This window comes from Ammospiza nelsoni, chromosome 23, assembly GCF_027579445.1.
Source record: "Ammospiza nelsoni isolate bAmmNel1 chromosome 23, bAmmNel1.pri, whole genome shotgun sequence".
NCBI classification, from domain to species: Eukaryota; Metazoa; Chordata; class Aves; order Passeriformes; family Passerellidae; genus Ammospiza; species Ammospiza nelsoni.
In genome coordinates, this window is record NC_080655.1 from 2960341 (window position 1) to 2981917 (window position 21577).

General features: G+C 61.5%; 1 protein-coding gene across 1 annotated transcript in view; it reads right to left on the bottom strand.

Annotated features, from left to right (window-relative positions):
- PLEKHA6 (pleckstrin homology domain containing A6) overlaps positions 1-21577 on the bottom strand; it is a 65640-nt gene that overhangs the window by 12798 nt on the left and 31265 nt on the right. The window contains 10 exon segments of the mRNA XM_059488096.1: positions 868-948; positions 3955-4041; positions 4617-5106; positions 5784-6281; positions 7094-7272; positions 9767-9867; positions 10181-10253; positions 10334-10520; positions 10522-10650; positions 11723-11803. Of these exon segments, the coding sequence (XP_059344079.1) occupies positions 868-948; positions 3955-4041; positions 4617-5106; positions 5784-6281; positions 7094-7272; positions 9767-9867; positions 10181-10253; positions 10334-10520; positions 10522-10650; positions 11723-11803 (1906 nt within the window).

Genomic DNA, 21577 nt, shown 5'->3' on the forward strand with positions numbered 1-21577 from the left:
TGTCCCAGCGCTGGGGACAGAAAGAACCTCCGGTAGGGGAGAAAGGCCGTTCATTGTCCCTGATTCAGGAATCATTCCGTGTGTTTAAGAGCTGCCTTCCTGTCACCCCACAACTGCTCCTTGAGAAATAAGGATGAACCAAGCCCTGCGTGTCCGGGGGCGGCTCTGTCCGACAGTCCCTGGGGTGGCTCTGTCCCCAAGAATCCCCGGGACAGCTCCAAGAGTCCCCGGGTCTGGTTCTGTCCCCAAGAGTCCCCGGGGCTGACTCTGTCCCCAAGAGTCCTCCAGGGCGGCTCTGAGAGTCCCCGGGGCTGGGTCTGTCCCCAAGAGTCCCCAGGACAGCTATGAGAGTCCCCGGGACAGCTCCGTCCGAGAGTACCCGGGGCTGGCTCTGTCCCCAAGGGTCCCCAGGAGCATCTCTGTCCCCAAAAGTCCCCTGGGACAGCTCCGTCTGAGAGTCCCTGGGACAGCTCCGTCCTCAAGAGTCCACGGGGCATCTCCGTCCCCAAGGGTCCCCAGGAGCATCTCTGTCCCCAGGAGTCCCCAGGACAGCTCCGAGAGTCCCCGGGGCTGGATGTGTCCCCAAGGGTCCCCGAGGGCATCTCCGTGCCCACCTCGCGCTGCCCAGCACGAGGATTTGCCAGCTTGGGATGGCTCATGGATGGATCAGCAAAGCCTGGGATGGAGCAGCGCCTCCCCCGAGAGCAGTGAGGGCGAGAGCGAGATGTGCCGGACGCCGCGGCCGCTGCGCGAGTGGCGATGGCAGGAGGTGACCCCGGGTGGCAGGAGGTGACCCCGGGTGGCAGGAGGTGACCCCGGGTGGCCGCCAGGCACGAGCCATGCGGGGCCCGGTGGCCGGAGCCTTACTTGCATGTAGAGCTGGGCCCTAGGGGAGGAGGTCTCCACCATCCTGTTCACCATAGTGATGAGGGTCTCGCTCTCGCTCATCTGCGGCACACAGGGAAGGAAAGGGCACAGGTCAGCGGGGACACGCGCCCGTGCCAGCGGTCACCGCTCCAGGAGCCATCAGGATGCAAAGTGCCACCTCCTGAGGTGGCACAGGGGCTCCAGCTGTGGCCTTGCGCTGCTGTTGTTCCTTTTAGTGCACTTTTTTGGGGGAAAACACGGATAAAACTCAGAGCAGATGGCACAGACGGACACGAGCTCGGACAGGGACGGCAGCGGCGTGGCCCGGCGCACAGACGGACACACGGACAGGTCCTGGCACTGCCCCATGGCTCTGTGCCCAGACACGGCCCTGCTGGGTGCTGGGGAGGTGACAGACAGCTGGGGTTGGGGACAGCACTGTCCCCTTTTCCAGGTGGCACCGGGAATGGCACATCCCTGCTGCCTGGCACAGTCTGTGGAGTTGGGGACAGCAGTGTCCCCTTTTCCAGGTGGCACTGGGAATGGCATGGTGTGTGGGGTTGGGGACATCAGCGTCCCCTTTTCCAGGTGGCACTGGGAATGGCATGGTGTGTGGGGTTGGGGACATCAGCATCCCCTTTTCCAGGTGGCACTGGGAATGGCACATCCCTGCTACCAGGCACGGTCTGTGGGGTTGGGGACATCAGCGTCCCCTTTTCCAGGTGGCACTGGGAATGGCACATCCCTGCTGTCTGTGCCACCCCACTGTCCCCGCTCCACAGCTCCCTGGGTGCCAGGTGACAAAGCCACTCAAGCCACCAGCACTGGAGCTCATCCCAGAGCCCCAAGCCCTGAGCAGGGAAGCCCTGGGACGGCTGAAACCCCAAAGGTGACAACACTTTGTCACCAAAGCAGCGCCCAAACCCTGCTGGGGCGTGGGCGAGGAAGGAGAGCGCAAACAGAGCAGGAGGACGTTTGAAAAGAGGCCCTGACAGCGTCACTCCGAATTAACCTCTCCAGAGCCCGCGGCGAGAGAAGGAGGAGGAGATGCCAAACCTTTTTAGGGAGCGTTTTAAGGAGCTCTGGAGAGGCTGCGAGGCAGCACGGGGAGCTTTTATTGCAGCGGGAGCTCCTGGCCCCGCTCCAAGGCGGACGCAGATCCGCGGATCGCGGCCATGGGGAGACTTGCAGCCAAATGGGATCGTGCAGGGAGCGGCTCCCTCCGTGCCAGCCTGGCTGCAGCTCCTGTGCCTGGCTGAGGCTTCAGGCGCTGCCTGGATGCGTCACTGGATCCCCCTCCCCATGTTCCTGGGATGGAGTCGGTGCAGATTTCCTCCAAAAATCGCTGGCAAAATCAGGGTTTTTCTCCAAAAACACCATGCAAAATCATGGCTTTCGTTACAGGGTTTTCCTCCAAAAACCCCATTCAAAATCAGGTTTTTTCTCCAAAAACCACTGGCAAAATTAAGGTTTCCTCCATAAACCACAGGCTAAATTAAGGTTTCCTCCAAAAACCACCATTACTGGCAAATCCAGGATTTTCCTCCATAGCCCTCTGTCAAAATCAGGGTTTTCCTCCAAAACCCCTGGCAAAATCAGGGTTTTCCTCTAAAAATTGCTGTCAAAATCAGGGTTTTCCTCCAAAACCCCTGGCAAAATCACAGTTTTCCTCTAAGATTCTGCTCCAAAAACTCCATTCGAAATCAAAGTTTTCCTCCAGGATTTTCTTCCAAAAACGGCATTCAAAACCATGGTTTTCCTTCCAGGGTTTTCCTCAATAAATCTCTAGCAAAACCAGGGTTTTCCTCTAGAAATTGCTGGCAAAATCAGGGTTTTCCTCCAAGATTTTCCTCCAAAAACCCCATTCAAAATCAGGGTTTCCCTCCAAAAACCCTGGCAAAACCAAGATTTTCCACCAAAAACATCTCCAGAACCACCTGAGCACTGCTGGCTTTTGGTGCCCACCTTCACCAAACCTTTCACCCCTGAGGGGCCACCACATCACCACGACCACGTCCCCACTGGCCACCTGCCACCCCTTGGGCAAAAGGCACCAACCTTGGGGACACCATGGCCACGCTGGCACCACGCAGGTGCCCAGCACCAACCTGGGGCGTTCCAGAGCTGCTGCACCCCCTGAGCTCCAGGAGAACCCCCAGAAATGCTGGAATGTGCCCCAAAACTCCCCCCAGAAAACCACACAGAGTTTTGGGGGGCTGATTTCCCTGCAGAGCGATGAGCGGCCCTACGGATGCAGAGGATGGAAGAAGCCAAACTAAAAAAATAATTTAAAAAAGACAACTGGTGCTGCTGGGATGCTGCTGGGATGCCAGTGAGGATGGATGGCAGCAGGGGACAGGGACACAGGGCACACAGGAGAGGGGACGAGAAGCAGCCGGTGAGGTGAGGCTGGCAGCCAGCTCCGCCTACCTGCTGGTCCAAATATTCTAGGTTTCTTTGCAACTGAAGGTCTAAAAGTTCATCCTACCAGGAGCCAGCAGGCAAGAAACGAGCAGCAAAACACATAAAAGAAGAAGCAAAGCGGTTAGGGGGGAGCCTATGGAATGGCCCCCGGGCCTGGAATGCTGCTGGGAATGTGCCCTGCAGACTCTTGGGCATTTTATTTCTTATTTATTTTGTTATTCCTAGGGAGACCCTGCCTCTGGCTGCGGGGATGGATGGGCGGCATGGGCAGGCTGTGGTGAAATTCAGGCTTCTCCCTCCTCTGGCAGTCCCATCCCAGGGTTTTGGGATCTGTGGGGACCTCCTGGTGTCACCCTCCAGCTCCGGGAGGGGGCAAGAGGCAGGAGAACAAAGCAGCTGTGGCCAGATGTGAGGAAGCAGAGCGGGAGAGGTTTGGACTCAGCCAGGGAGCACCCAAGGGTGTCCCACTGCTACAGAGGGACCTTCCTTTGGGAATGGCCGGGAGGGAGCGGAGACACCAATGGAAGGCCCAGCTCTGCCCCTGCAGTGCACTGGTTCCTCCTCGGCCACCGGAGTGAGGACCCCCCAAACTGCCCCACGTCCCTGGGGTGGGGTCTGTGTCCCCTGTCACAGTGTCACCCCCAGGGGACAGCAGGTACGTACCATTTTGTCGTGGATGGTGGGGGACGCCGGGAAGTGGTAGGGGTACATCCCGGCCGGGACGGGCCGCCTGTCACCCAGGTAATCATACTGTGGAGAGAGGGGACCCCAGCCCAAAATCAGGGACACGGGACACGAGGAGAAAGCACAGGAGAGGAGCTGGGGCAGCGCTCCCTGCTTGGGAGCACATCTTGGGCTCCCAAAAGTTTTCCTCCAAAAACTACTGGCAAATCTGGGATTTTCCTCCAAAACCTCATGGCAGAATCAGGGTTTTCCCCAAAAACCCCCTGGCAAAATCAGGATTTTCCTCCAAGGTTTGCCTCCAAAAACCACTGACAAAATCACGGTTTTCCTCTAAAAGCTCCACAAAATTTCATCTAAGAACACCATATCCCATCGATCCCATCCAATCCCTTCCCATGGATCCCATCCCATCCCATCCCATGGATCCCATCCCATAGATCCCATCCCACGGATCCCATCCCATCCAACAAACACAACCAGGGAACCTTTCCAGGACACCAACAAAGACCCCAAACCCCCCCTCTGCCCCAACCCACAAGCTCGATGTCACTTTGCAGCCAGGCTGTGCGCACAGAGGGGACACAACCGCGACACAGCCACACCCCTGCCCCACCTCCCCACCCCACCCCACCGGCACCCACCTTGGGCGAGCTGATGGACCTGCGCATCACGAACGTGGCGGGGTCGGCGTAAATCTCGTCCCCGCGGGGCGGCAGCCGCTCGAAGCGGGCGCTGGGCGAGCGCACGGGTGAGTAAACCCTGGCGTGGCCGTAGGAGCCCTGGCTGGGCGAGCGCGGCACCGAGCGCGAGCGCGGCTGCAGCGACATCCTCCGCAGCGAGCCCGACGCCGCATCCACCTCGTCCAGGTAGCTGGGCGGCCTGGAGGGCGCCGGCAGCCACAGCGGGACGTCCTGGCGGCCGAAGGCGGCGTGGAAGGGAGCCCCGTTGCGGAAGGAGTGGCGTTTGTCCTCCAGCGCCCACGGCGGGCTGACGCGGTCGAAGGCGGGCATGGAGCAGATGCTGTCGGGGCGCACGCCCGGCGGGTAGTACTGGTACTCCTCGGGGTACTGCGGTGAGTAGGGTGAGTAGTAATCGGGCACCCGGCGGGAAACGGGGTAAAACCTGGTGGGGCTGGAGAGGGGGAGAGAGAGGTGAGAGCCAGGCTAGGAGTGGGCAGCGCCCAAGGTGGGCAAGGACAGCCTGAGAGGAGGTGGAATGCTGGATGGGTGGCATTTGTCCTGCCAGGGGTCCCATGCTCATGGAATTCCTTCTGTTAGGGGTGCTGTGGGAGCTTCCCCCCATGGGATTCCTCCTGCCATGGGCTCTGTGGGAGCTTCCCCTCATGGAATTTCTCCTGCTAGGGGCTCCATGGGAGCCTTCCCTCATGGAACTCCTCTGGCCAGGGGTTCTGTGGGAGCTTCCCCTTATGGAATTCCTCCTTTCTGGGGTCTCATGGCGGCCTCCTCTCCTCAATCCCTCCTGCAGGAACACTGAGGTGGTTCCCTCATCCCAGAGGTCCTCTGGTGGTTTCCTGTCCTTGTATCCCTTCTCCAAAGAACCCTGTGGTGGCTTCTCCATCCTGGCCTCCCTCCTCCCAGGGACGCCCCTTTACAACCCACCCCTTTTTGAGATGTCCCACATCCAGCTTCAAGCTGGCACGGGGAGAGAAAGAAAAAAGGAGAGAAAGAAAAAATGAGAGAAAAACGAGATTTTCTGACCACCATGAGGCCACAAACCAGTCGGAAAGGGGCAGAACATTCCCAGAGGGACCAACCCCGGATCAAAGGAGCACCCTGGCGCACCCTCACCTGCGCAGCTCCTCGGGGGCCGCGGTGGCGCGGCGCGAGTTCACCCACTGCTGCAGCTGCGTCATGGAGCTCTTGCGCTGAGCCACCTTCTCGGGATGGGACCTGGGGGTGACGCCGCGGCGCTGGGCCCCGCTGTCACCGTCACCCGCCGGGGGGAAGGCGGTGCTGCCGGGCCGGCTGGGCGAGGGGTACGGCCACCCGTTGGGCTGAGCCGGCCGCTCGGCGCTCGCCGGCCCCCGCGGCCCCTCGGGGTAGGGACTGCCCGGCTCCGAGGGCGGCTCCTGCCCAACCAGGCCGTTGGTTTTGGCCAGAGGATCCTTCTTGGCGTCCGCCCGCTCCGACGGCTTCCGCTCCATCTTCTCGGAGCCGCGGCCGTCGCCCTCCCCGCGGGTCTTGGTGTCGGGCTCGGCCTTGGGGTGCTCGCGGTGGGCGGCGTTGCAGTGGTGGTGGTGGTGGTGTTTGCTGGGGGGGATGTTCTCCGAGTCTGGCTTCTCGTGCCTGGGGGAGCCGAGACAGCACAGAGGGGTCACCAAGGCCTGGCAGTGCCCCTGGGGTGGCCGGTGATGCTCTGTCCCTCCCTGAGCCATGCAGGGTCACAGCTCCCACAGTTCCCTTCTCCAGAGTGTCCCTCACACCGTCAAATGTCCCCAGGCATGGAGGGCGCCGTGTCACCAGGAGGGCTGGGCAGTGTGGTGGCACTGACATCTGGGTCAAGGGGTGGCCTGCAATGCTCTATCCCTCCCTGAGCCTTGCAGGGTCACCGCTCTCCCAGCTCCATTCTCTAGAGTGTCCCTTATGCCCCCAAATGTCCCTAGGCATGGAGGGCAGTGTGTCACCAGGAGGGCTGAGCAGTGCAGTGGTACTGACCTCTGGGTCTGCTCTGTCCCTCCCTGAGCTCTGTGGAGTCACAGCTCCCACAGTTCCCATCTCCAGAGTGTCCCTTACACCCCAAAACGTCCCCAGGCATGGAGGGCACCATATCCCCAGGAGATTTGGGCAGTGTGGTGGCACTGGGCAAGGACAGCACCGTGTCCCCAGGAGGGCCGGGCAGTGTGGCAGCACTGGGCAAGGACAGCACCCCAGGAGGTGTGGGCAGTGTGGTGGCACTGGGCAAGGACGGCACCATGTCCCCAGGAGATCTGGGCAGTGCTGTGGGCACTGGGCAAGGACAGCACCCCAGGAGAGCCAGGCAGCATGGTGGCACTGGACAAGGACAGCACCGTGTCCCCAGGAGATTTGGACAGTGTGGTGGCACTGGGCAAGGATGGCACCGTGTCCCCATGAGCTCTGGGCACTGCTCTGGCACTGACCTCTGGCTCGGCGGGATCTGCACGCGGGCGGCCTCGCCCATGGCCTGGATCCAGGACTCCTGCTCCTCCGTGTTCTCGGCGCTGAAGAAGTAGGTGCGGATGCCGGCGTGCTCGGCCTGGGGAGGAGACAGGGACTGCCCGTTACCCGCCGGCAGCTCCTGCACCCAGCACACCGTCACCTGTGGGGCACAGAACGGGGAGGGGGACACAGACAGGGGGTGAGAGCTCTGCTTCCAGCCTGGCACCCCATCCCGTGCTCCAGCAGTGCTGCTTCCCCTCTGTGTGCGGGGGGAAAGCTCTGCAGGTCCCTCACAGAGGGGTTTTATCCCCCTTGGAGTCACTCACAAGGATTTTTTGGGATGCCCCCAAGAGGAGCAGCACCCCAATATTGGGGCGGCAAAGCAGGGGCTGCCAGCAGTGCTCCTTCCCCTCTGTGTGCAGGGGGAAAGCCCTGCAGGCCCCTCATGGTGGGGTTTTATCCCCCTTGGAGTTACTCACAGGGATTATTTGGGATCAGCCACCACTCTCCAAGAGGAACAGCGCCCCAATATTGAGGTGGCAAAGGGGCTCAGCTGGAGTCACTCACAGGAATTTTTTGGGATCAACCCCCAGCCCCCAAAAGAAGCAGCATCCCAATATTGAGGGACAAAGGGTCCCAGCAAGAGCAGCAGCACCGGAGGAGCATCGTCCATGCAGGGTGAGGGGGAAGGTGGTTTCTCAGCCCAGGAAATATTTGTGGGAGGAAAAGGCTCAGTTTCGATCCAAGATGTTGGTGCTCGTTCTCCGCCCAGAACGTGCTGGAAGGAGCCTTTATTTGAGAGCCTTTCTGAAGCTTCCACCTTCCCCCTGTGGAAAGGGGTGGGGGAAAGCCAGGAGGAGGAAAAGGGAGGAAGAAGAAAAGGGAGGAAGCAGAGTTCTCCTCCTGAAAGGATTTCAAGGGTTCAATCTCTTAAAAACAAAACAAAACAAAAGAACTAAAACAAATTAAGAAAAATTAAGTGTGATTAAACCCCTCCCTTGAGTTTCCATCCTCCCCAGAGCATGCAGCCACCGTGCCCAGCTGGGGTCACCTCCTGAGCCCTCCCCATGCAGTTCTGGAAGCTCTGCAGGCACAGGAAGAGGGGAAATCGAAGGGATCCATCCCTGGGATTAGCGGGAGCGGGGAGCAGAGCGAGCCCGGGGTCCCTCAGCCTCTGCATGCACCACAAACACGACAAGGTGGAACACTCTACCTAGGTGGTGGTGGCTGGGTGCTGGCGTGGTGGCGGCACCAAGAAACCCCTCCTGTCCTGGCATCCTCACCCGCCGAGGGAGGAGGAGGAGGAGGAAACACAGACACGGGGTCAGTGGGAGTGGGGTGGGAACCCCTCTGCCCTTCCCTGGGCAAAACTGTTCTCTCAAACCCTGGAACTGCAGAGCTTGGGGCGTGGGCGGCAGCTTTGAGAGGTTTTCCCCCATCAGTGCCAGGGAACAGGGATTTCACAGAATCATGGAATTATTGAGGCTGGAAAATCCCTGTGGGATCATCGAGTCCCAGCTGTGCCCGATCCCCACCCTGAGCACTCAGTGCCACCTCCAGGGATGGGCGCTCCAAACCCCCCTGGGCAGCCCCTTCCAGCCCTTTCCATGAGGAAATTCCTGCTCATGTCCAACCTGAGCCTCCCCAGCCCAGCCTGAGGCCGTTCCCTCTCCTCCTGTCCCTGTTCCCTGGGATAAGATCCCAAATCCCCCCCGGCTGTGCCCTCCTGGCAGGAGTTGTGCAGAGCCAGGAATTCCCCCTGAGCCTCCTTTGCTCCAGGCTGAGCCCCTGCCCAGCTCCCTCAGGACTCTCCAAACCCTTCCCCAGCTCCCTCAGGACTCTCCAAACCCTTCCCAGCTCCCCCAGGACTCTCCAAATCCTTTCCAGATTTCTACAAACCCTTTCAAGTTCCCTCAGGATTCTCCAAACCCTTTCCTGGACACCCCCATGTCACAGAAGGTGACACCAGAGTGGGCATGGGCACAGGGCAGACCCCATGCCATCCCTCCCCTCTAAACCCTGCTCAGCTGAGCCTAAATTCAGGTTTAAGGTGGGGGCAGCTCCACAAATCCCTCCCTTAGACTGGGAAAACGTCGGGAATGTCCTGTGGGGAGCCCAGCCCTGGTTCTGGACACGGGGAGGGCACACTGGGGTCAACAAGAGAGTGTGACAGTGACCTGTGACCATGAGCAGCTGGGCTAGGGACAGTGCCTGGTGATGCCAAAGGTGCCCAAAAAGCGCCAGGGAAGCTCAGACCCTGCCAGGGATGGATGTGGGGGAGCAGCAGCCGCTGTCACCTCTCCCTGCTCCCCTCTCCACTGGTGACAGCTCCCTCCTTGTTGGTGACACTGCCAGGCAGGTGGCTCAAACAGGGCTGGAACTGGGGACAGCTCCGAGCTCAACTCCGGGAGCAGGGCAGGGAGAGGGGTGGGAGCACCCAGCAGGGCCCTGCAGAGGGGTGGTGACCTTGGGGACACTGCTGTGTCCCAGATCCAACCCACGGCAGCGCGCTCCATGCCCCGTCACCAAGAAAGCCACCAGAGCAGCGGGGACCCTGCCAGCATCACCAGTGCCGCCGCAGTGCCACCGCAGTGCCACGCCAGTGCCACATTGTCCCCTGCAAGCCTCGCTGTCCCCTGCCAGCCCCAACTGACCTTGAACGTGTGCTTCCTGCTGATGTTGTCCGAGGGCTGCACGGCGGCCACGCGGAAGCTGAGCAGGGGGATGCTGCCCAGGATGTTCTCCTCCTTCTCATCTGGGGAGGGGGCAAATCCTGGGGTTACCCCCACGGAGAGACCCCCAGCACAGCCCCCTCCCCACGCCCCGGCTCCATCCCACCTGTGGGATCGGCTCCCTGCCTGTTGCTGCTCCCGCAGCCGTGCCAGGCTCACAAACAACCTCCTCAATTATTGATGCGAGCCCGGGAGCTGCCAGGGAGGCGGGGAAAGATCGGGATTAACCCCTGGGCGCGGCAAACACCGGGAAAAACAGGGTGGAGCACGGAAAGAGCCGGGGGACTTTGTGCTGGTGGCCCTGGGGGTGGCAACGAGCTCTGGGGATGGTGGTACCTTTGTAGTAGAAGAGGCAGCGATCCACCAGCACGAACCAGCGCTTGTTCCACTGCTTCACCCCCGAGCTGGCCTAAGGGACAGGGGTGGTCAGAGGGTTCTGGGGGTTCCTGGGGGTCTGAGGGGCCGGGAGGGGTGGCACGGGGGGGGTACCTGCTTGTAGAGCCACCCGCTCTTGGTGACAGCGGCGTTGGGGTTCCTCTTCATGGAGTTGGAGCGCTTCCCGAAGGCGATGCCCTTGCGGGATGGGCGCGGAGCCTGTGCGGGGTGACAGGAGATGCTCAGTGCCCGGGCTGGGCTCCCTGAGCACCCGTCCCAGCTGGTGACAGCCGTGTCACACTGCCCCAGCACTCACCCGGCCTCCGGGGCGCTCCGGGGGCACCTCGGCCACCATGGCGTGGTTGGGGGGCTCGCTGGGGACGGTGGCCGGCCGCTTGCTGCCCGCCTTGCTGGACATGTCCGAGCCGTGTCTGTGACACGGGAGAGGGGAATCAGCGGGGAATCTGTGCTCCTGCACCTTGCTGGGGTTGTTCCCACAGTGTTCCCAGCCCTCCCTGGTTCCCCCAATATTCCCAGCCTAGCCCAGCTCAGCCCAGCCCAGCCCATCCCAGCCCTCCCTGGCTCCCCCAGACCAGCCCAGTCCAGCCCAGTCCAGCCCTCCCTGGCTCTCCCAGTGTTCCCAAACCTCCCTGGCTCCCCAATATTCCCAGCCCAGCCCAAACCTGGTTCCCCCAGTGTTCCCAACCTTCCCTGGTTCCCCCAGTGCTCCCAATCCTCCCTGGCTCCCTCAGCCCAGCCCTTCCTGGCCCAGCATTCCCAGCCCAGCCCTCCTTGGCTCCCCCAGCCCAGCCCACCCCCTCCCTGGCTCCTCCAGTGTTCCCAGCCCTCCCTGGCTCCCCCAATATTCCCAGCCTAGCCCAGCCCAGCCCAGCCCAGCCCTCCCTGGCTCTCCCAGTGTTCCCAACCCTCCCTGGCTCCCCAATATTCCCAGCCCAGCCCAAACCTCCTGGTTCCCCCAGTGTTCCCAACCTTCCCTGGCTCCTCCAGTGTTCCCAACCTTCCCTGGTTCCCCCAGTGTTCCCAGCCCTCCCTGGCTCCCCCAATATTCCCAGCCTAGCCCAGCCCAGCCCAGCCCAGCCCTCCCTGGCTCCCCCAGACCAGCCCAGTCCAGCCCAGTCCAGCCCTCCCTGGCTCTCCCAGTGTTCCCAACCCTCCCTGGCTCCCCAATATTCCCAGCCCAGCCCAAACCTCCTGGTTCCCCCAGTGTTCCCAACCTTCCCTGGCTCCTCCAGTGTTCCCAACCTTCCCTGGTTCCCCCAGTGTTCCCAGCCCTCCCTGGCTTCCCCAGTGTTCCCAACCTTCCCTGGTTCCCCCAGTGTTCCCAACCTTCCCTGGTTCCCCCAGTGTTCCCAACCTTCCCTGGTTCCCCCAGTGTTCCCAACCTTCCCTGGTTCCCCCAGTGTTCCCAACCTTCCCTGGTTCCCCCAGCATTCCCAGCCCTCTCCGGCTCCTCCAGCCCAAGGGGATTGGGTGCAGACCCACTTTGGCAAGTCAAGCCTTGAGGTGTCCTCGGGGACCTGTCCCGTCACTGGGTGCAGGAAGGTGTTCCGCCTTTCATTGTGGCTGTGGGGGCAGCGATGGGGTGGGTGTTAGGAGTCCCCATGTCCCCCACGAAGTCCCTGTGTCACTCACAAAGTCCCTTTGGTGCCACTTTTGCCGATCTGTTGGTCCCATGCCAACACCAGGGTTGGCATTGGGGTTGGCATCCCCTGTCCTGCCGCCCCGCTAATCCCTTAGGATTAGATTTAGGATCCTTCACACCATCATGGAATGGTTTAGGTTGGAAAGGCCTCCAAGATCATCATGGAATCGTTTCAGTTGGAAAGCCCACCAAGATCACCGAGCCCAGCCATTAACCCAGCACCAAACGTGTCCCCAAGTGCCACATCCACTGCATGGGGCACTCCCAGGGGTGGCAAACGGAACCTGAGCCCCCCTGGCTGTCCCCTCCTGCCAGGGAGAGCCAGAGGGTCCCCCCCTGAGCCTCCTTTTCTCCAGGCTGAGCCCCTTCCCCAGCTCTGTTCCCTTCCCTGGGCACTCAAAGGTTTCATTCAAGTGCCCAAATCAGGGCAGTGGTGGCCTCACTGCCCCTCCTGCTGCTGTCACAACTGTCACCACTGGCCACACTCTCAACTCACTGCAGCAGCAGCAGCAGCCGTGGTCCATCCAGGGCTGTGCCTGCAGTGATGTCCCCAATGTCACCTCCTCCCCTGGCTGCTCTTGGAGCCATTTCCAAAGCACCTCAAGGCTTTGAGTGGGGTCACTGGGCATGGGGGCTGGGCCCCAAACACCACCCCAGAGCCCCTCAGACCCCAAACACCATCCCAGAGTCCCTCAGACCCCAAACACCACCCCAGAGCCCCTCAGACCCCAAACACCACCCCAGAGCCCCTCAGACCCCAAACACCACCCCAGAGCCCCTCAGACCCCAAACACCATCCCAGAGCCCCTCAGACCCCAAACACCATCCCAGAGTCACTCAGACCCCAAACACCATCCCAGGACTCCTCAGATCCCAAACTCCAGCCCAGGATTCCCCACACAAGCTGTTCTGCCTCCCTGGCACTGGTTGCAGCTGAAGGGATCCCTGGCAGTGCCAGCAGCGGTGCCACAGGGCTGTCTCAGGCTCAGCTGGCACCTTGTGCCACGTCCCTGCCCCATCCCACTGCCAGGCACCCCAGACCTCCCTCCCATGCCACTTCCTGCGGTGCCCAGGGGAAAGGATGAGGTTCAGGGATTTCACACCAGATCCCATCCCCTCCTTCCCAAACTCGCTGGGCACCAGGACACGGAGCCACCCTGTGCCAGCAGCCCCAGCACGCCACCAACCCCTCCTGCCAGTCAGCAAAATGGGGGAAGTTTGAGCAAAAAATTGCCGCTGCCAAGACCATGCCATGCCATGCCATGCCATGCCATGCCATGCCATGCTCGCCCGCGCTCAGCACAGCCCAGGCGGTTCTGCCCCAGGGCTGGAGCTGCTCCTGGCATGGTTCTGCCCCCAGAGGGGTTCAAATGCCGGGAACTGGGGCAGTGCCATCCCCGCAGTGACGCTGCCACAAGGGGAGGGTGCAGTGCTGAGAGAGCAGCACCCCGAAAACGCCGGGCATGGGAAGTGGGCGCTGCCAGCACCCACCACCCCCATTCTCGGTGTCCTCCCATCCCTGCAGGTCCCTGAACCCCACGCTGGGTGTCCCCCCATCCCCGCAGGTCTCTGAACCCCATGCTGGGTGTCCCCCCATCCCCGCAGGTCCCCGAACTCTCCCTGCGGGCAGGACACCCCCATTTCTCAGCCCCCTCGGCTCCTGTGGCACCCACCGCGCTGCCTCCCCCCTCCCCAGAGCTCCGCTGGCCCCCAGCCCCCGGGAGGAGCCGAAAGCAGCGCAAAGCAGCGCCCGGGGCTGCCCCCGCTCCCGAACCTCGGCAGTGCCCATCGCCTCCCAGCACTGCAATGCAGCAGCCGCTGCCCCGATCCGCTGCCCGGCCCGGGGGTCCCGCCCCTCCGCTCCCCCTCCGGTCCCCCCCGGACCCCCCCCCAGCCCCCTGCGGGCTCCTACCTCACCCTCCGGTCCGCCCGGAACTTCAGCATGGTCCCGGGGGGCCCGCCCGGCTCAGCGCCCGCTCCCGGCTGCGGGCATGGCCCCGCTGCCACCGCCGCGCTGCCCGGGGACAGCGGGGACACCGGGGCGGCCCCGAGGGGCAGGGGGAGCGGGCGGGGGGCGAGGGCAGTGCCCGTGCTGTGCCGGTCGTGCCAGCCGCCCCGCGCCGGTGGCATCGGCGGTGGCGGAGCTCGGAGGGCTCCGAGAGGCTCCGGTGGCTCCGGTAGCGGCGGGGCTGGGCGGCCCCGGTGTGCGGCAGGCGGCGGGGAAGGCGACAGCGGGGACAAACAGCGTCCCCGCAGAGGAGAGGCGAAGGGCAGCGCGGCACCGCCGCCTCCCCCCAGCCCAGGTGCGGAGCCGGGGAGATGCTGGAGGCAGGGGGAAGGGCGGGCACGGGCAGCTCGGGGGGTTCAGGGGGGCTCAGAGGGGCTGGTGAGGGGCTCTCGGCCCCCCCCAGCCCGGCAGGGCAGCGGGAAGGGCGGGTGTCACAGCGAGCTGAGCTGAGCGCTGTCGCTGCCCTGGATTCGGTGGCTGCGTCCCTTCCCCCTGCTTGTGTCCCCAAAGCATCCCCGCGTGTCCCCAAAGCATCCCCGGCTGTGTCACCCTCCTGTTCCTTCCCCAGGGGCCGCCGGGAGGAAATCCCGGGGGCCAGGATGGGGACAAGCACCAAACCGGGGGGGACAGAGCCCGCAGGGCATCAGCACCCCAAAAATAACTCGGGGAGCCCCTTGGGAGCGGGTTTTGGGGTGAGCCACGCTCTGCCTGGAGTTTGGGAGAGAATGCAAAGCCCTCGGGGCGGGCAGGAAGATCCTCGGGCAGGAGGGAGGAAGGGATGGGGCTGACACGGCCGGGAAAGCTCCAAAGAAGGAAGCGCAGCGCGGGGAGGGCGCTGGGATCCCTCCTGCCATGGCCCGGCTCCCTAAAATCCCGGGAGCACCGTGGGGCACCGCCCAGCACCGCGTCCCCCCTCCCAAAAATACCAATGGTGCCCCTTTGGGGTGAGCTCAGTGCCAGCGACCGGGCCCAGGGGTGGCATCAGAGGTCCCAGCCCAGCCCAGAGTGTGCCAACGCTGCGGCACCGGCGGAACTGAACACAAACTAAACTGGACACAAACTGAAATGAACACCAACTAAACTAAACACAAACTGAACTGGACACAAACTGAACTAAACACAAACTAAACTAAACATGAACTAAACTGAGAACAAACTGATCAAAACACAAACTAAACTAAACACAAACTGAACTAAAACCAAACTGAACCAAATCCAGACCGAGCTAAATCCAAACTGAACCAAGTCCAAACCAAAAAAATCCAGACTGAAACAAATCCAAACCCAAACCAGATCTAGACCAAACCAGTTCCAAACAACCAATCCAAACCTAAGCCAAATCCAAACTTAAACCAAAACCCAACTTAAATCAAATCCAAACCCAGACCAGATCCAAACAGAACCAAATCCAAACCTAAAACAAATCCAAACACAGCCAAATCCAAACCGAAACCAAATCCAAACTAAAACAAACCCAAACCTAAACCAAACCTGAAACAAATCCAAACTAAACAAAATCCAGACTAAACCAAACCCAAACCAAACCCAAACTCGAACCAAATCCAAACCCGAACCAAATCAAGCCAAACCAAATCCAGATTGAACCGAACCCAAACCCAAACCACACCCAAACTGATCCAAATCCAAACTGAACAAAATCCTTATCCAAACTAAATCCAAACTCAGCCAAACCCAAACCCAAATCCACGTTTTTAACGCACACGGGGTGTGACACATCCCTGGCCAAACCGCCACCACACTGCCTGTGGGCAGCACCAGCCTCATGCCAGGCTCTGAACAAGTGCCAAACACCCCAGTGCTGTCTGTCCCCCTGTCCCCATGTCCCCAGCACAGTGACTCATCCATTCCTCCATCACCACCAGCCGAGGATCGAGGACAAGGTCCCCCAACGGCTGCGGGCATGTGCCAGCCCTCCTTGGTGACAACGCCAGGGCTCACCCAGTGGCACTGCCACCACGGCGGGATGGCACCTGCAAGGGGACACTTTTGGGGACAGCAATCTGGGGACAGGAGCAGGGAGGGAGCCACGGGAGGCTCCGTGTTGGGGTGTCACCCTTTGCCACCCCAGTTTGGTGTCACTGGTGCTGTGCCAGGCTCGGGGGCTTTGAGCTGGGTTCAGGCCAGGTTTGCCAGCCTGGAGCTGGCACCGTGGCTCTGTCACCATCTGGGCTCTGTCACTGTCAGAGGTGTCTGGGGATGGGCAGGGACATGGCAGAGCCACAGCTGATCCACCCCACAACGGGGCTCACATGGGCCCCCAGCCAAACACAAACACAAACACACCCCACACGATTCCTTCTTCCTTTCCTTTCCTTTCCTTTCCTTTCCTTTCCTTTCCTTTCCTTTCCTTTCCTTTCCTTTCCTTTCCTTTCCTTTCCTTTCCTTTCCTTTCCTTTCCTTTCCTTTCCTTTCCTTTCCTTTCCTTTCCTTTCCTTTCCTTTCCTTTCCTTTCCTTTCCTTTCCTTTCCTTTCCTTTCCTTTCCTTTTCCTTTCCTTTCCTTTCCTTTCCTTTCCTTTCCTTTCCTTTCCTTTCCTTTCCTTTCCTTTCCTTTCCTTTCCTTTCCTCCTTTTTTCTTTTCTGATTTTCCCTTTTCCCCCATGTTCTCCTTCCCTTTTTTCCCCTTTTCCCCCTTTTTCATTTTTTCTCTTTTTCTCTTCTCTTCCCTTCCTCCCTCTCTCATTTTTCCAACCCCTTTTTCACCTCTCCTCCTGCTGCAGCCCTTGGAAATCCCATTTTCTGTTCTCCCCGGGAACTGCAGCGCTCAGCACCCAGGGGAGGGCACTCGGGGTCACCCTGTCACCCACGGTCCCCGCGAGGGACAATCCACCCTTGGGAGGGCAAGGACAAACTGCTGAGCCCCGCTTTGCACAGGAGCCCAGGGTGGGGAAAATGGATTACAAGGCATAAAAAAATAAAGGGTGAAAAATCAGGGCAAATACAGATTGCAAGGCACAAAAAAAATAAGGAAAAAACTGATTGTAAGGCACAAAATCCCAGGGATTCTCTGCGCTCTTTGTCCGTCCTCCATGGACCATAGGGATTAAAAAAATAAATGGAATTAAATTTTCCATCTCCAAACAGGCCCATCCCAGCTCCTGCCCTGGCCAGCAAGACCATCCCAGGGCCACCCAGACTCCAAACACCATCTCAGGGTCACTCCAGCCCAGAAGCCAGGGCTACCTAGACCCCAACACCAGCCCAGGGCCAACTAGACCCCAAAAACCATCTCACAACCACCCAGACCCCAAAAACCATCCCATGGCCACCTAGGCCTCAAACACCATCCCAGGGCCACCCAGACCCCAAAAACCAGGGCTTCCTAGACCCCAACACCAGTCCAGGATGTGCCAGACCCCAAAAATCATCTCAGGGCTACCTAGACCCCAAAAACCATCCCAGGGCCACCTAGACCCCAGAAGCCAGGGCTACCTGGACTCCAACACCAGCCCAGGATGTCCAAGACCCCAAAAACCATTGAAGGACCTCCCAGGCCCCAAAAACCATTCCAGGACCTCCCAGACCCCAAATAGCATCTCAAGGCCACCCAGGGCCACTTAGATCCCAAAAAACATTCCAGGCCCACCCAGACCCCAAACACCACCCCAAGGCCACCTAGACCACAAAAATCATCCCAGGGCCACCTAGACCCCAAAAACCATCCCAGGGCCACCTAGACCCCAAACACCACCCCAAGGCCACCTAGACCTCAAAAATCATCCCAGGGCCACCTAGACCCCAAAAACCAGGGCTACCCAGACCCCAAACATCATCCCAGGGCCACCCTCTCTTGCAGGACATGGTGGCCACCAGCTCCCCCTCATTCCATGATTCCCATGGGAGCGGCACAGGGAGGGAGACGGGAGCTGGATGCCCTGGGCTGCGGTGCCAGCCTACGGTGCCAGCCTTGCCAAGCCGGGCAAGGAAGTGGCTGGGCCATGGTGCCAGCCTTGCCAAGCCGGGCAAGGAAGCGCCCGGGCTGCCGTGCCAGCCTTGCCAAGCCGGGCAAAGTCCTCGGGAGCGGCAGCCGCAGCTCCCGCGCACCCACGGGCCCTGTGCGACATCGGCGGCGTCACTTGGGGACATCCCAGGGTTGGGGGGACAGCGGGAGAAGCTCCCGGGGGTGGATGGAGGGCCGGGAGTGGGGGAAGGCCGGGGATTTCCAGAGAACAAAGCGGCTGCTGGCGGCCAGCGCGGCGGGGAGGGCGAGTCCCCGCTGCCGCGCCAGCTGGGGTCGGGGAGAAGCACAAAAAGCACAAAAAAAGCACCGGGAGTTTGTGTTTTATCTCCCTGGAAACCCCGGCTCCGGCCCAGGCACGGCCCACGGGGCTGCCGGCCAAAAACGCCGCTGCTGCTGGGGTTGGAGCAGGGGTGGCAGCAGCGTCCTGATGCCATAGGGGACATTTGGGGAGGGTGACAGCTCTGGATCGGGGCAGAGTGGGTGACAGTCTGCGCTCTGGCGGCTCTGATGTCACTCCATTGTCCCCTGGTGGGGACAGAGCCGCAGTTCCTTGTGCATGGGTTCAGTGGGATCGCAGAGCCCCCATTCCCATTTTGGAGCCACCATTCCCACCCGGAGCCACCATTCCCACTTTGGAGCCACCATTCCCAGCAGGAACCACGATTCCCACTCGGAGCCACCATTCCCACATGGAGCCACCATTCTCCCCCAAAGCCACCATTCCCAGTCAGTGCCACCATCTCCACCCCGTGACACCATTCCTACTTGGAGCCATCACTCCTACCTAGAGCCACCATTCCCAGCCAAGTGCCACCATTCCCACCCAGAGCCACGATCCCCACCTGGAGCCACCATTCCCACGTGGAGCCACCATTCCCAGCAGGAGCCACCATCCCCACCCAGTGCCACCATTCCTGCTAGGAGCCATCACTCCTACCTGGAGCCACCATTCCCACATGGAACCACCATTCCCACATGGAACCACCATTCCCACATGGAGCCACCATTCCCACCCAGTGCCACCATTCCCACCACAACCTCGGAGCCACCACCTGGACTCACCCCTGGAGGGCTGGAACTCTCCCTAAGCTCTTTAGGACCAGGAATTCCTGTCCCGAGCAATTCCTGTCCCTGGCAGGAGCGTGGCCCCAACCCCTCCCTGGCCGGGTCAGCTCAGGGGATTTACGGCAGCGCCGCTGGGAAAATCCTGCTGGGACAAATCCTCCGTGGGCTCCATAATCACACCCAGGTGCCGACGGGGCCGTGCCTGGCGTGCTGCTGCTGCCACCTCTGCTTGTCACCACCCTCGGGCCACCCGCTGCTCGCGGTGCCACCGACCGCAGACAATGGCCCGCGAGTGCCATGGCCTGGCTCTGTGTGCGAGGCACACAGAGTGACACCTTCAGGATGCGTGTGACACCTCCAGGGTCCGTGTGACACCTCCAGGGCTCTGTGACAAGGGTGTTCACACACACACACACAGACACACGCGCTCACACTCACCGGTGCCACCGCGCGTCCCCTCCGCCTGTCTCGCCGAGCCCGCGGCTCTCCCGCAGCCGGCCGGGGCGGATGATTTCCCTGATTTCCCTTCCAAGCCCATGGAGACCGTCATCGGTATCAATCATTAACAGCGGCCGCAGCTGCCGCCAGCTTAACCCCCTCGGCACCGGGCGGAGCGCCGGGAGCCATCCCTTGCTCTCCTTGAATGGCACCGTGACACGGCAAAGTCACCGCAGGAAAAAGGGTTTCCAAGGGGCTCCGCACCCCCACGAACCCACAGCTGCTCCTGCAGCGTCCTGGCTGCGTGTCCCCCACCCCCTGGACACGAGAGCTGGGAGCAGCCCCGCGTGTCCCCAAGATGCCCAAATTGTCACATCCTGGTGGGAGCTGCTGGAACCGCTGTCCCCACGCTCAGGCTGGCCCTGAGGGGTAGGAGATGATACCGAGGGGCAGGAGCTGCTCCCCGGACACCAAGATTGCAGCTCGGCACCGCTGCCCGGACCACAGGACCGCTGCCTGCACCCCAGAACCGCAGCTCGGGGCTGCTCCCGCACCCCGGCACCGCTCCCCGCACCCCGAGATCGCAGCTCGGGGCTTCTCCCCGCACCCCGGCACCGCTCCCCGCACCCCGAGATCGCAGCTCGCGGCTCTCGGCGCTCCCTCTCCCTTTCCCCGCATCTTTTCCAAGGCTCATCAATGAGCTGTAACTTTATCCCGCCGTGTTTACAACCCAGCTGCGCCTCTTGGCTCCCTCAGCCGTGCCGGGGGCCAGCTCGGCTCCCGCTCAGCCGCCACACGGCGCTGTCACGGTGTCACAATGTCCCTGTCCCCCCCTTCCCGCACGGGACCATGGGGATCAGCACCTGCATCCCCACGGACTGGAGGAAGAGGAGGAGGAGGAGGAGCGCGGCGCTGTCCCCGAGCCTGAGCCCTGCAGAGCGGACGGACAGATGTCCTTGTCGCCTCCCCCCGCCCCCGCAGCCGCGTTACCCAACCTGCCGAGGGGTTGAATGATTAACCCCGGGCTGCCGAGCCGCCGGCTGCCGGCGCTGGCCCTGCACAGGGCACCTGGGGACCCTGAGCTTCTGTCACCGGACCCCAGGAGCGTCCCTTCAGTTTGTCCCTAAAAACGCACAGAGGGTCCCCACCCTGTCCCAACTCTCTGGAGCACCCCATGCCCTCAGCTCGTCCCCACAAGCACACAGAGGGTACCCACACTGTCCCTCACCCCTGTCCCACGTCCCTGGAGCCCTCAGCTTGTCCCCACAAGCACACAAAGGGTCCCCACCCTGTCCCTCATCCCTGTCCCAACTCCCAGGAGCATCCTATGCCAGGTCCCCTCAGCTTGTCCCCACAAGCACACAGAAGGTCCCCACCCTCTCCTTCACCCCTGTCCCAACTCCCAGGAGAATCCCATGCCAAACTCCCTCAGTTTGTCCCCACAAGCACACAGAGGGTCCCCACCCTGTCCCTCATCCCTGTCCCTCACCCTTGTCCCACGTCTCCCAGGAGCATCCCATGCTGGGTCCCCTCATTTTGCCCCCATAAACACACAGAGGGTCCCCACCCAGTCCCTCACCCCTGTCCCAACTCCCAGCCCTCAGCTTGTCCCCACAAGCACACAGAGGGTCTACACCCTGTCCCATGTCCCTGGAGCATCCCATGCCAGGTCCCCTCAGCTTGTCCCTACAGACACACAGAGGGTCTCCACCTTGTCCCTAACCCCTGTTCCAGCTCCCAGCCCTCAGTTTGTCCCCACAAGCACACAGAGGGTCCCCACCCTGTCCCTCACCCCTGTCCCTCATCCCTGTCCCTCACCCTTGTCCCACGTCCCAGGAGCATCCCATGCTGGGTCCCCTCATTTTGTCCCCACAAACACACAGAGGGTCCCCACCCTGTCCCCCACCCCTGTCCCACATCCCTGGAGCCCTCAGTTTGTCCCTACAAACACACAGAGGGTCTCCACACTGTCCCCCCACGCCCGTCCCACGTCCCTGCAGCACTCACAGCACCGGCGCCACTTTCCCGACGCGGCCACCGCGGGAATTCCGCCTTTGTCCAGCCCCAGCTGCTGCTCCAGCCGGGGGCGTGGGGCTGGAATGATCACAAACAGCCTTGGACAAACATCTGCCCGGCACCACCCCCGGGCTGCGGCCGCGGGATGGTTTCAATCACGGTCAAATCCCACAAAACCGCCCGGGGGA